At 39.3% G+C, this 14,730-nt stretch overlaps 1 protein-coding gene across 1 annotated transcript in view; it reads right to left on the minus strand.

Moving 5' to 3' along the window:
- Nucleotides 1–2,101: 2,101 nt before the first annotated feature.
- The window catches only part of LOC113229817 (muscarinic acetylcholine receptor DM1-like), a 108,369-nt gene continuing 95,740 nt past the window's right edge, over nucleotides 2,102–14,730 (minus strand). Inside the window, exon 2 of the mRNA XM_026463496.1 lies at nucleotides 2,102–2,902. Within this exon, the coding sequence (XP_026319281.1) occupies nucleotides 2,102–2,839 (738 nt within the window). The 5' untranslated portion in view covers nucleotides 2,840–2,902. The remainder of the gene's footprint in view (nucleotides 2,903–14,730) is intronic.

Genomic DNA, 14,730 nt, shown 5'->3' on the forward strand with positions numbered 1-14,730 from the left:
CAGTTTCAATAAAACGCAAATAATATATCGTCAATTTGAAACTGCTTTGTTGTGCATTGAGCTTTGACGCGAGTTTGCCGGAGAAGTTGTGCTGGCCAGCGATCCCATAAGCGACGGTCGCATTAGATTTCATTATTAAAAATGTCGAATTTCGAAAAACAAATGCCGTCCATAAACAAATGCAATCCATAAATTTTAGTGCACGTCGCTATTGACAATAATGTACATCAATTACTTAGTCCCTTCAACGTATTTATGAATTAATACGAAACTTGATGAGCAGACAAACGTCACAACGGCCATCATAGCATGCCGGTATTTTAGCTTAGGATTATTTTTTATTCAAAACATATTTTTAAATGTACTTCATCTGGAAACTTTCGCCAAAGACTTCACACCTTGCTCATACCGTATTGTACCAAGAAGTAATCGAAACTGTGCCCTTGGAGAGGGTTTACACAATGTGATCGAGACTGCGCAGTGTGAAGCAAAAGGGTGCCTTTACCCTTGCGATTATGTGGCAGTATGTGATCGGAACTGAAACCTTGGGTAGGCTTTATACAGCGCATGATTGGGGCTACCAGCAGCGTATTGAGCACGAGTGTTAGCCGAAGGTGACTGCGAAGTCAAGTAATTAGCCCTATAATGTCCTGCCTAATCATTTATATTATGTGTTGGCTTGGGTGCCTTTGAGATGCTTAGGCGACACTTGGTCATAGCGTGGCGTCGCTTCTAAGCGGGCGTCAAACGGTTGTCATTATGTTGATGTAGGCACGGAAAACTAGCTTGCGAAAAAGGTACGTCGTAAAAACAAAGCGTGGGCCGGCAATAGCAAATTGCTACTACCTGCACAGCGAGATGGCGATCCTTTTCGTGTGAATTGCAGCGTTAGGGGTGCTACAACACCTATTTTCGTGTGTAATCGTTAGGATGACAATACCATACTCAAGTCCTGTCAAAGATTCTTGATTGGGCTTCGTATGGAGGAATTGTAGGTCCTTTAAAAGTGTAACGACGTTGAAAATAGTTTATTATGCCCTAGTTCATACTAATTTAGAATATGCATTTCCCATTTGGAACCCAATGTACCAAAATCACATAGATCGCATAGAAAGCGTTCAAAAGCGATTTCTCTTTTTCCTGACAGTCCACCAACGAAGGCTGCACTTAATGAAGGGATATGAGGACAGACTAAGTTCATTTCAAATGTGCAGCCTTCAACGTCGCCGTTGGATTGCCGATCAAGTTTTTGTACATCGTTTGATTTCGGGGCAAATTGATTGAACCCAGAACTTTTATCACAACTCCAGTTTTCTATTCCACGTCACAACGCCAGACCAAGTAACTATCGTCTTTTTAAAATCAAAAAGTTCAGAACTAACGTTGGCTACAATGCTATTTTGAACCGAGTTTGCCGAGAGTACAATAATTCTCATAAAACATGTAAACATAGATTAACTGACTTAGATTTGTTTTCGTTGTCATTAAATAAATATAAAACTTTATTGTATAAATGGTCAGACTAAAAGTACCATAACTTTACAGTTTAATTTAGCATGTTTACTTATTGGTTTTGTTTTATCCATCAATTTGTCTGTAATGTAACATACAAAAAATGCTTTTGACACGAGCTTCTGATATGTGCATGCTGTATTTGCCTATTATTGGGCTTACACTCGAGTATTTTATGTAATGTTATTGTTTGTTCATGTACAATAGTGTATTTCTGTTGGCAAATCTAATAAATAAATAAATAAATAAATAATAAATAAAAGATTTTCAGGTGTTTAAAAGTAACACTAGAACATTGTTTCAATCAACCTTTGTATCCATGCGTAATGTTTTTTACACTTCGACTTGCATCGTAACAGGTATGTGAACACTGTTATTAAAAATTATCAACTTAAATAATGTTTAAAAGTCGCAAAGAAAACTAATTTTAGCGGTAATGTTGTACGGAAATATAATAAATCACTTATAAAGAAAACTACCTACTTTATTAAAATAACACAAATTTTCTTCTCGCCAATTGATTGCAAAGTAAGGGGAACGTCCAGTCTGTGGTGCACACTTAAAACTTATTTTTAGATAATTCTAAAACTCACCTGGAATTCGATCTTTTCGACGAGTCGTGTTTCTTCCCTCCTTGCAAATTCGGCAGATCTTTCTGCCGTTTTTTAGTCTCTCTCCATATTCTGTAGTACAATATACACATTACCGTCACTGGCACATAGAACGCCGCGATCGCAGTTCCGAAAGTAATGAACTGGTTCGTCTCTATAAACTGAATATAACATTCGTGAGGCGGCACTTTTCGTTCACCGTCTATGTACGGCCACGCGTAAATCCAAGGAGGCCACAACACAAGACTGAAACCCCACGCACCGCCTATCATAAACGTAGCACGCCTTGTGGTCCTCTTCGCTCTATACGTCAATGGCCGTGTCACACTAAAATACCTGTCGAAACTAATTATCAAAAGGTTTAACACTGACGCGTTGGACGCTAAATAGTCTAGCGCCAACCATGTGTCACAAACGTACGGGCCTAGCGGCCAGTACCCGTATATAGTGAACATGGTGTACAAAGGCATCGAAATCAGGCCCACAGCGAAGTCAGCCACAGCGAGCGAGAACAGGAAATAGTTGCTGATAGTTTGTAGTTGCTTGTCAATCTTGAAGCTGATCATGACAAGGGAGTTGCCGACGACGGTGAGGAAGGAGAGGACACTGGCGATGAAGGCAATGACGACCTTTTGGGCGAGGCTATAGGGGCTGGGCGGCAGGGTGGGCTCAAACGCCAGGTCGGTGAAGTTGGTGTGGTTGGACGCGATGTGCATGCTGTCAACTCGGCAGGCACCGGGCGCCTCCCCGCCACCGGCGCCAAAGCAGCGCCGACCCGCCTGAAACAATTTAAAATTTTGCGTTAATAATTAACCTTACCGAGTTCGTTATGCTGATTTTGTAGTAATGCTTTATAAGACAGGTCGCAATAATGTATTCTTGGCTCCATACATCGCGGAAATGGCCACTCATCACCATCAATCCATATGCTATTCACAGGTGTGGATCTAGGAAGGAAGGTGACAATCCGACTCAGGCCAGAATATGGGTCGACTACGTAACTCGCTGTCTTTATACAAGAATGCAGTATTACAGAATAGACGCTCGTGTAACCAGAATTCACGCCCAAGCACTATTTAAGTATATAAAATATAGAAGAAGTAAATGGGTGTTTTATTCACTATAAAGTTTCGCATTCTCTGCTCGTCACTGTGTGCATAAAAACGTAGTAGAGTTTTATGAATCTTTTCCAAAATCACGATATACTTTTACATATTCAGAACGGAATCCAGCTAAAAATATTATAGTTCTCTCACAGATGGCGCTACAGCATAAAGTCATTAAAAACCAAAAACAAAGGACTGCAGCAAGCACATAGAGAAATTCGTTAGATCTGCTGACTCGTTCCGTCGCTCAGTTAGGAGAGCGTTAGTCCGCGTTAGGTTAAAATGTCGCTCTGGTTCAGGTGTAGCCGGATCGAAAGAATTTATCTCTGAGTTTGTTCGATCTTACTAATTATCATTATTATTATGTGTGCGTTATTTTGTACATTATTGTTAGCATTGGCATAACTCGGTGCTGAAATACGTTGGTTCGAATCCAGCCAGATCGAAGGAATTTTCTTAGTCTTCCATTTTTGTATTAATAATTAAAAATATTTAAATTGATCGCTCTAAACGATGATAACTCTGTGGGGTAACAAAAAAACCAGTAGCGAGTCCTATGCAAAACGGCGTTGGGGATCGTCAGAGAGGACGTTTGCATATTTGAACTTAGTCCCAAAAACAAATGTAAAAAATTTCATATAGTACACACACATAGTAGTAACTTAAAAGATTATTATTTTTTTATTTACTATATTTTGTACAACAAAATTGTGTAACAAATGTTATTGTTTATGATGTTAGCATTATTATTACAGTCCTGCAGGATTGTCAATATTTTACATCTCTGTATAAATAGATCCAACAATGTCATGATGTCATTTTTTTGTCACATTTATACATACATAGGAATAACCTGTCTATCAAAATATTTAGCCGAAAAATTCGAGAAAAAGTGTCAACGACACTGCCTCAGCTTTTAACGCCGACATGGCACTGTCAAAGGCTCACTCCTCCTGGCCGGAAACCACTTCCGACACGCGAAGCTGGGGGCGAGATGAAAAATGTCGAAATTCTTTACGTGACTAGTGTTATAAATAACATAGAAAGTTTTCAAGCAAGATTTCCTTTTAAAAAAATTGTTTGAGTTTTAAACTTATGCACGAGCGTTTTATTGTGTTGTCACCGGCAACTTTTCCGTAGGTTTATCCAGTAACATTACCATGCAGACGTTTTGCTTCTGTTTTATTTTTTGTAGTTGTAGTTTAAAATATTAAAGTGAAACGGTCAATCTTGGACCAAAGTCCACTACTTAATTTCCCTGGCAATTTTTACTATTTAAACATTCAAGTATATTATCCTGTAATTATTAACTAATGAAATGAGAGAAAAACGCCTTGAATTGGAGAATAGCAAAATCAACCATTAAAATAATTGCTCCTTATAATAAAATTTAGGCGCTGTTTATAAAAATGAATCTTCATGCGTGAACCCCTAGAGGTGGATGTTTTTCTTCAAAATTAAATTGAACCACTATGGAGATCTCTTTCCAACAAAAAAAGAATCATGAAAATCGGTTCACAAATACCGGAGTTATCGCGTAACATACATACAAAAAAAAACACAGTCGAATTGAGAACCTCCTCCTTTTTTGAAGTCGGTTAAAAAGTACTATTCATGTACATGGGTACTATATGCGTCATGGGAATTATGCCATTTATGGAAAGCCAAAATTTTAGTCACAATAACCTAAATGGACTGACTTGGCCACTGAATGAAACCCCTGGGGGTTCATATAGACTTTTTTTATGATACTAAGTGGCAGAACGAACAAGTTGCAGATCTTTGTTTTTCGTCTTTAACAACTTTTTTGCCGCAGCGCCATCTGTGAGAAATTTATTTCTACCTTTATAGCTGCCATGTCTGACTACAGATGTTGTCATTTATAAGTTTATTTTTTACAAACTTTAAGTTTATTTTTTTACCTTTAATGTTTTTTTAAGTGTAACGGACAGTTAAACGATGTTGGAATTAAATAGTCCTTAGTTCTTTTACCATATACGTTATTTGTTTTAAAAGTTTCATAGCTGCCAATCATTTCTTGTCTTTTTGGATAATTGTAATTTTTTGGTACTTTATATTCATGGCTTGATTCTTGTAATATTTGAGAAAGCAAACATTTTTTTCAACAGGAAAATTATCTTACATATTTTAAATAACATGTTGACATTTTGCGTTCCCTTACGCACCTTCTTATCAGCTAACACCTTTAAGAAGCGTATTTGGAGTGACCTAATTTTGTTAAGATGTGTCACGTAGGTAGTACCATACGTTCCCATACAGTAATTTATCATAGATTCAACAAGACCACGATAGAGAGTATGACATCGCACGAGGAGTACAATAAGCAAGCTTGTTGAATCTGCCTAAATCTGTCACAATCTAGTACAAAGAACATCTATATGTATCGACTAACAAAATCGATCATCTACCTTAACTCCTACATAATGTATCTAATTACTACTTCGTTCTATAAATGGGCAGGTACGTGCAGTGCTACCGCGAATGCAGACACTCGAATTAGTGACCTACCAAATGCAAAGATTGAAAACCTATTGAATGACACGACGTTTACTACTATAATATTCAATTACTTTGTGTAGAATTACTCGTAGAATAATAACGCATAGAATGATAGTTTCGTATCAAACGAACTGTCACAAGTGAGGCAAAAATAAAATTCATGTAGGCTAGTTTTAGTAGTAGGTTAATTTTCGGTTTTAGTGAATATTTATATAAAAATACAAGTTGAAACGCGTTACTTCCTTGTGGAATGTGATGTTAGTATCTATTTTATGTTTGTCTGACGTGTTTTTACACTCATTTACCGCACATTTCGTCATTTTTGGCTAAAATTCTTGAGCTGTTCGCGGTGCATGTTGACCTTGAGCACCGACGGCCCGCCCGCTCGTGTAGGCCCATTGGGAGCGCTTCAATTTGCCACACTTAGCGTGTGCGGACTAGGTTTCTATGCGTTATTATTCTAAGGAATTACTCCACTAGTTTGTTTTAATTATTATAACAAAGATCAAAGCACTACGAAAAATCGTTTTTGTTTTTATTAAAAAGTTAAAAAAGTTTTTTGTATTGAATTTTCAAAAGTTTTTGATCAAATTGCTCTTACGTCAATATTGAAAACTGAATTGTTCTTTAAAATTCATATACAGTTTCAATTATCTCATATTGTTCATACGACTAGTGTTACAGTGTTACAACGGCTTGGTTATACGCTAGTAGGTTTGTTCATTCAAACAATGTTTGTTCATTAAAGTGAGCGTTGTTTACTCGTCTTTGTGGGCGTTGGCGTTCGGATACACGTCGATGATTGTTCTTGTTTGCCACACATATTGTTCCTTTTGTAATAGATGTTTATTTGTTACTTATATTTGAAACTTGGTTGGTGCTAGAACTATTATGATGCAAAGAATAGCGACTTTGATGTTCAAGCTCAATGTTTTGTTCTAAGAAGACATTTGAATAAACATAATGAATATGCAGACACGACAACAAGCACATAGAAAAATTGGTGAGGTGGTTTATGAGACGTCGGGATGAATCCGGTCCCATCGAAGGAATTTTTCTATTTGTTCGATCTTTGTATTAATAATTATAACAAACTAGTGGGGTAATTTCACAAAAAATATTTGAATATCAAAGTGGTGGTGCATCCTGACAAAAAACCGACCTCAAAAAGTTCTGCAGATCTGTGTCTTCTAAACCCGTACTGGGTCTTCGCAAGAATGTGTTGGGTTTCCAGGAAATTGAGAAGTCTGTTATTGATAGTAGTTCAAAAATTTTAGACAGAGAACAGCGAATAGGAATAGGCCTATAGTTACTAGCACAGCACCTGCCCCCTGCCTTATAAATTGGACGCATGATGTGATGGTAATAAGCTAGAGCCACACGCCTGTCCATAACAGTTACAGTGCCACTCAGAGCTTAAATCTCAATCATACTAACATAGTTCTAAGGTTTTCTTTTGTAACTAACGCCATTATCTTATGGGCTATGGCCTGAAATAAATGGTGTATTATTATAGACGTAAGTTGACAAGTCCCGTGTGTCTATAATTTCACCAGCACTCTTACCCTTAAAAACTGGAAGGCTTTAATGCTCTCATTACTGCTTGGAGGCAGAAATAGGTAAGGTTACCTAGACGAATTCATATCAAATTGAATAAACATTTGTTCCCATAGGTAAAATTCTTACACTTGAAAACGTTATTTTTTAAGCTACTGCTCGTTCACTACGCTGATTGCCCCTTTCAAATAAACTTAAATTCTATGTATATATATATGGATACACTTTGAATCATAATTGTGTGGAATCTAGAGACTTGTGTTGCTTTCCATACTGCTTTATCTAACACATACTCTTCAATTTTGTATTATGACTTTTCAATTAAAATACCTTTAATGTAAGTTTTAAACTTAGGAAATGATAATCTTATTTTATGCTCCGGAATCTTATTGTAAAAACCATTGACTTACAAATAAATGGACGACGGGTCTAATACAAAAACCACGAAAAAAATATCCCAAGTCAACCTTTCTAAACGTAGTGACATGTAAAGGAATATGAAAAAGCTAAAACGTTGAATTTAAATTGTAATGTCATCGCAGTACTGTCTAATTTTGCTTGCTTCGCTGTCAGTCGAACAAACGAAGACTAAAGCGTGAATGACGCTCTGTATACGATTTTAACGCACTATCAGTTCGGACACTTTTTAGCGCGGACGCGACGTCCATGTAATTGTAAGTCAATAGTAAAAACGTATACAGTTCCCTATAAATGAAGCGTTTACCTTTGTTAAACTCTTGCACAAGGAGCTCTACTGCTATTAAAATATTATTACTTAGAGTAATATCTTCGATCGAAGGAATTTTTCCTAAGTGTTCGATCGTTGTATTAATAATTATAACAAATTAGTAATTTCGCAAAAAATAATTGAATATTATGGTTCTGAAACGTCCGGACATTGAATAAAAACACTTAAAGTAACATTTTCGGACATAATTTCACTTCACATCTTCCAAGAGTTCCAAGTAAAACATTCTTAAAATGGTGTTTTTCAATTACGATTAAGTTAACTTAAGTAAGTCAAGTAATTTTTTTTTCGGAAACTTTGTTAGCTGAAACATTCGTTATCTAATTTTATATTAAGTAACGTACCTCCAGTTTTACAATTCAAAGCTTAATGCCATCGATTATGTTGCTTGTTTCACTTGTAAGTACCACAAATACTCGAAACCGAGCGGAGGGGATAAATTAAGCCTCTTCGCTGCTATTTCAGGAACCACTGTGACCAAATTATAATTGATGGTTTAGGTAGCACTTGCGCTGAACAAATATGGAATGTGGGTCGGTTAATGGACAATCGTGTATGATGACAAATACAATGGATGAAAGAGGTGAGTATGAAGGGTGACATTTTCATTCGTTTTTTTTTTATGTAAAGAAGGAGGCAAACGAGCAGACGAGCCATTTGATAGGAGGTGGTCATCGTCGCCCATGGACATTTGCAACATCAGATGAGCTGCCTATGCGTTGCCAGCCATACAAATACACGGAATTAGACCCGCCGCGATCCCGACCCGACTCGCGCCCGACTCGCATCCGCTCTCTGTGTGTTTCACGCTTTAGATTATGTAAATGTGTGCGTCTGTACACGGCGCGCGACTAGCGCGCAAACATACAAGCCGCGCTGCGACGTTTGTATGGAGTTACCATACTTATTCTTATTCTACTATGTTTATACCCCTTTCATTTGTGTCTATTTAAGACTAGAGAGAATTGGCGTTTACTAGACATTGGCGTAACATCATCGATACATCCTCGCTGGAGATCAGATGACTTTGTAGATAAGCGTTCGCCTATTTCACTTACATATATTATATAATTTCACTGCCTCCGTAGCCGAACGGTTACCATGCCGGACCGCCACGCAGAGGTCCCAGGTTCGATTCCCGGGCCGGGAGAAATGTTTGTATGGCTTACATTTATTTCTCTCGTGAGTTTGGGTGTAATTTGTGGTTGTCTATGTGTGTGTCCATGGCACCCGCGACACAGGGTTTCCCTAGTGCGGGGCTATGTTGAGTGTGTGCGTTATTTAAAAAAAACAAAAATATACAGAGTTACTTGTAAAAAAGTGATAAACCTCAACAGCCCGATGCAAAACGCAGGAGCAGAGGTAGGGGTCGCCGGGGAGGACGCTTGTACTTTTAAACTTACTTATATATATCAGATAGTACTTTAAAAGTAAAAAGATTCGTTTTATGTAAATTTATTGTTATAAACAGTCACGGAATAAAAAATTGTTTATGATGTTGTTACAATAATATAATACCGCGAGGTTCTTGGTATGTTACAAGTAAGCCTGCTTATTTGTGTGTCATTAACATATCGTTATATGTGTTGCTTATCACAAACTCACAAACAAAGCTCCTTGTTAAATTGTGTTTTTCTGCTGTCAAGCAGTAATGAGAGCATTACTGCGTTCCGGTCTTAAAACGTAAGGGTGCCGGTGAAATCACAGGCACATGGGATTTGTTTCAAAGTGACATGCACAGTGGCAGTGCCTCACAAATCTTTGTGACTTAACCATTGACTTACAATTATATGGACGTCGGGTCCGCGCTAAAAAGTGTCCGAAGTTATAGGGCGTTAAAATCGTATACAGAGCATCATTCACGCTTTAGTCTCCGTTTGTTCGACTGACAGCGAAGCAAGCAAAATTAGACAGTACTGCGATGACATTACAATTTAAATTCAACGACAATAGGGTGCCTTGGGACATTTTTTTCGTGGTTTTTGTATTAGACCCGTCGTCCATTTATTTGTAAGTCAATGGACTTAACCCTTAATTGGTCGCGTGGGGTGTTTCACACCCCATTGCAGGTTTCTAGGCTCACAAGTTTTTAAAATGTTAACTTACAGCGCCAGTCTTTAGGTTAGAATTATAAACGCGATTGTACTTCACAATTCTTTCGTAATCTGCGCTCGTTTGTTTATAGTTGTGCTTGGAGAGCGAGTTTGGAGTGCGTGACATCCCAGCCGACCGTTTGTGTAGACAAAATTCCGTAAGGTAAGTAATTTTTTTATTTTTATGTAGTTAAATAGTCGAGGTGGACAAAAATACGTTGTAATGATATGTATAGAACGAATTTGTTGCCATTTTAAAGATTGTTTTAATGCTTTTTTCGTTTTTTGTTTTGAAGTAGCTTTAAAATGACACGTAAATTGACTGTTAAGAGATTGCGCAGCAATTGAAGGACAATGAAGAAGCTATTGATAGTGCTTCTGAAGGTGCACAACCATGAAGTGACCATAACTGTGCATAAGAACAAAGCGAAAACAAAAACAATTGTATTCGCACACCACCTCGACTGCTACAAAAACGACACAAGGGTTTGAAAGTGAAGATCCTGAATTGGCATCTATAGCAATCCGGTCGCCTTCATACAAACAAAGCCATACATGTCTTAAAATCAAGGACCTTAAAATCAAGATGGAATGTTTGAAAGGCTTAAAACAAACATATGTGCATTGTTCACATGATTCTACTCGGCGATAATTGTGATGAAGAAAATAAGCTGTCAAGAATGTTGTTGTTTTTTTATTAATAATATGTTTCATCAGTCAGAAACACATTTATAATCTAGAAAAATAAGTGTGCTCAAATATTGTCATTAATAAAAGTCTGATTTTGCGCGTATTTTGTATTTTATTTCACGAGTCTAATTTGGTGTATCGCACACCAACACCGTACCAACCAATTGCGTAACTTTTTTACGCGACTAATTAAGGGTTAAAGCTCTGAATGGCACTGCAATTGATTCATAAAACAAATACTTTACATTACAAAATAAAATGATGTAAATGCTTGCTATTGGGCCATTGAACAAACGTGCGTAAACACGCCCAAAATAGCGTTGTCAGTGACGTCAAGCTAGAATTTCCCGCATGGACGCCTCATGGGTAATCAGTGATTAGTCGTCTTAGGGAGGTCCCACACTTCCCGGGTCGGGCTGACGCAAGCCACCGCAGAGAGGTCGTGTGTGGGGTTCCGCAGGATTTTTACGATCACTCCTTTGGAACCTCGCATACGATGCAGTTTGAGGGTCGAACTCCCCGCGGGCGCGCATCTGGTGTGTTACGCCGATGACACCCTGGTGCACGCCGAAGGGGAGGACTTCGAGAGGGCCATCCGGCTCGCTGAGCGCGGGGTTTCTCGCGTCGTCGAAAAAATAGAGGAGCTGGGTCTACGTAAACTCCCGCGAGGGAGGAAACCACCCAGTTACTCGATTCGCGTTGGTGACGTGGATGTCCAGGTAGGGCAGTACTTAAAGTACCTGGGACTTCGAGGAGCACTTCCGGTGCCTGGTTCCCCGGATCGACAGAGATGTACTGCACCGATTGCTGCCCAATCTGGGGGCCCTTCCGAGGGAGTTCGCCGCTTATACGATGGGGTGGTGCAATCTGTGGCCCTATACGGGGCGCCTGTCTGCTCACATCGACTGACGGCGTCCGGCGCTGCAGAACCATGATCAATGGCGTGCAGCGCCACATGGCCATTAGAATCGCACGAGGAAACCGCACCGTATCCTTCGATGCGGCGACTGTCCTGGCGCGGTTTCCCCCGTTGGACATCCTGGCGGAGATGGACGCGCGTATTTATGCGCGCCTCCGCCAGGTGGAGGAAGCTGCGCCCCCGGAAGTGCGGTGGCAGGAGAGCCGACGGGCATTCGAGAAGTGGCGCGAGAGGCTGAAACAGCCGTGGATCTCGCGCCAGCGCGCGGGCCTGCGAGCGGAACAACCTGGATGCCCGGATCGGGCGAGATCTCTCTCCACCAGGCGTAGTAGCGGCTATGCTGGCTGATCAAGAGTCCCATGAGGCAGTGGTCTCATTCTGTGAAGCGGTGATGCTCCAGATAGAGGTCGCCGAGCGCGATCGGGAGAGGGCCGATCCCGCTCTGCGGCCGCGTACCTTCGCGGCTGAGGGCAACCGGAGCGGGGGCTTCGTTCGCCAGTAAGTTTGGCAGCCGCGAGGAGGACGACAGGGCGATATGGCCCGTTTCGTTGTGAGGTGGGGAGGGGGAGCACGTAGCTCCTCCTAGGTACTGGGGGGGTTCCGGTGCGCTAAGTCGATCCCGGATCCCTCCCACTAGAGCACCCTGAAGGCCACCGTGGGGTTTTAGCCGGTAGAAGTCCTGCCCCCGCGGCGGAGAGGTATCCTAGGAGGATTTCCCCACGAAATAAAAGGAGGTACCACACTTACCGGCGTACGACAAACCAGTTAGAAAAAATTTTATGTCTCATGTAGTAAGAACGAAAACGTGGATATGAAGCTTGTTTTGACTGGAATAAGTCGATTTCTCTAAACTAAGTGTAGTGATATATTTAGACGCTTCTATTCCACCGTTACTAGATTTTTATTCATTAGTCACTTTTACACTTTATCGTAATCATCACCATTTCAGAAGAAAGACGTCCACTATATAGGCCTTTCAAAGAAAACCACAATGACCGGTCTTTCTTTACTCGCATACAGCCGATTCCTGCAAGCAAGTGTTTCTGTGCTTTTAAACCTGCTTGAAGATACTAAAAGAGTTTATAGCATGTCGGAAAATTACAATAGAACAAGTCAGAAATAGCAGATAATATTACTGAAAGTGGAATAATAATACAAAGAACTTAAAAACATATATCAAAAGGAACTAATGACTCAGATTCAAACGACAACGACAGTACAAAGCCCTGTTACTATACCTAAAACCCAAAATATAACTTAACCCACAAAATCATTAAAATAAATTGGAACTGGAAAAATAATTCAAAACAAAAAATAATGATATAAAATTAAAATGGCTATACAAGCACGCTAAAGCAACATGTACCTTCAAACCAAAAGCATCCCGAAGTCAAACCAAAGAAAAGACGGTTACATTTATTCTCCAAATGAAGGAAGCAGGTCGTCCCAAATGCAACTCTGAAGTTGGCAAAGACGAAAAAGGTGTTTTAAACAATAGATGGTGTAGTGACGAGGGTCGAAAAGGGAATTTTAGTTGATTGACGGCACAAATAAATAGAGCAAATCTAGATGGAAACTAGGGAGTAATAGATCGCAACGTACAGATCCCGATCTGATTTCGGGTGTCCTTAATAAAAAGCCTAGTTTCATCATAGTTTCGCACAGGTAACTGGAGGACACAAGGAACTGCTTGATAAGATCTTTTATATGCATTCTGAATCCTCCGTATCTTGAAAGACCTTATTGGTAATTTTTTTTTTTAATTTTTTAAAGTTAATTCTCAGGTAAACAGTGTCTGTATGCTATGTTACAACACAGACCTTGTAGCGACGTCTACAAATTTCTTAAAGCGATTACGGGCCCCAAAACTTTTGCCTGTTTTACAATCAACCGGCTCCTCAAAATGTAAATTACAACCAAAAAGCAAGTCCAGGTTCCTAACTCAATTTTGAAGCGGAATAACAGTCTTTATAGCAAGATTTAAAGATTTAACAAAAAACAACTTGGCGCATAGTACTACAAATAATGGCAAAACTTTTAAAACACAGTGACCTTTAGCAGCGATGCAAAGGCGATGCAGTGGCTAACCGTCTGCCTTTACAGACGCGCTGCAAATGCGATGCAAGCGAGCGATTTGGGATATATAAGCGATACACTTGGGATTTATAAGCGATTGCATCGCCACTAAAAATCGCCGTGTGTAACTCTTTATTCGGCACAGAGTAGCAGTAGCAACAGCAAACTCGTCGCATGTTATTTACATATAAGTGATAATTAGAATTAACTATAGCGAAGACGAAGTCCGCAGTGTAAACAGCAAATATGGTAGAACCAAGAAAGGAACTTTGGACTACAGTAAACACTCTCGGAATTCTAATAAGCATTTATCGCTATTGAGGGAGTTAAATTACCTAAACTATGAGCATTTTGTTAATATGGACATCCCCATTTCGTCTTCAATGCGTATAAAATGTCTTTTTCTACTGTTTATTTTCTAAACATTCCAAAACATAAGTTGCCTTATAGTTCTTTTTTTAAATATCTGAAGTATTGAAATACGTAAGTACCTGTGAAAACTCAAATTCAATATTATTTTTTGAGTCAATAATTTGTAGTGAACACTTAATATGAAATAATAATTAGTCGTCAAATATCAAACAACCTTTGAACATTCCACTCAGCAGGCGAACAACCAAAATTAGACTGCAAAAAAGTGCTTCAGCGGCCTCTACTCAGCAAAACGAATGACCGAAAACCAGATCACAAGAAAGTGCTTCAGTGGCACTTTACACCGACGAAACACTTTGATTTTAGACTTAATTTTATTATTAGTGTACGTAAACGTAAATTTGTGTATATAGCAATTAATTTATTATTATAAACAGTCTTTCAACAGAAATCGTGTCTAATTTATCTCCTAACTACAGGATCCTCTCACTACGGCCAAGACCCCTTACCCGTCAGCCTATCAGAT

The sequence above is a fragment of the Hyposmocoma kahamanoa genome, unplaced genomic scaffold (assembly GCF_003589595.1).
Source record: "Hyposmocoma kahamanoa isolate Upper Pololo Valley unplaced genomic scaffold, ASM358959v1 62, whole genome shotgun sequence".
NCBI lineage: Eukaryota > Metazoa > Arthropoda > Insecta > Lepidoptera > Cosmopterigidae > Hyposmocoma > Hyposmocoma kahamanoa.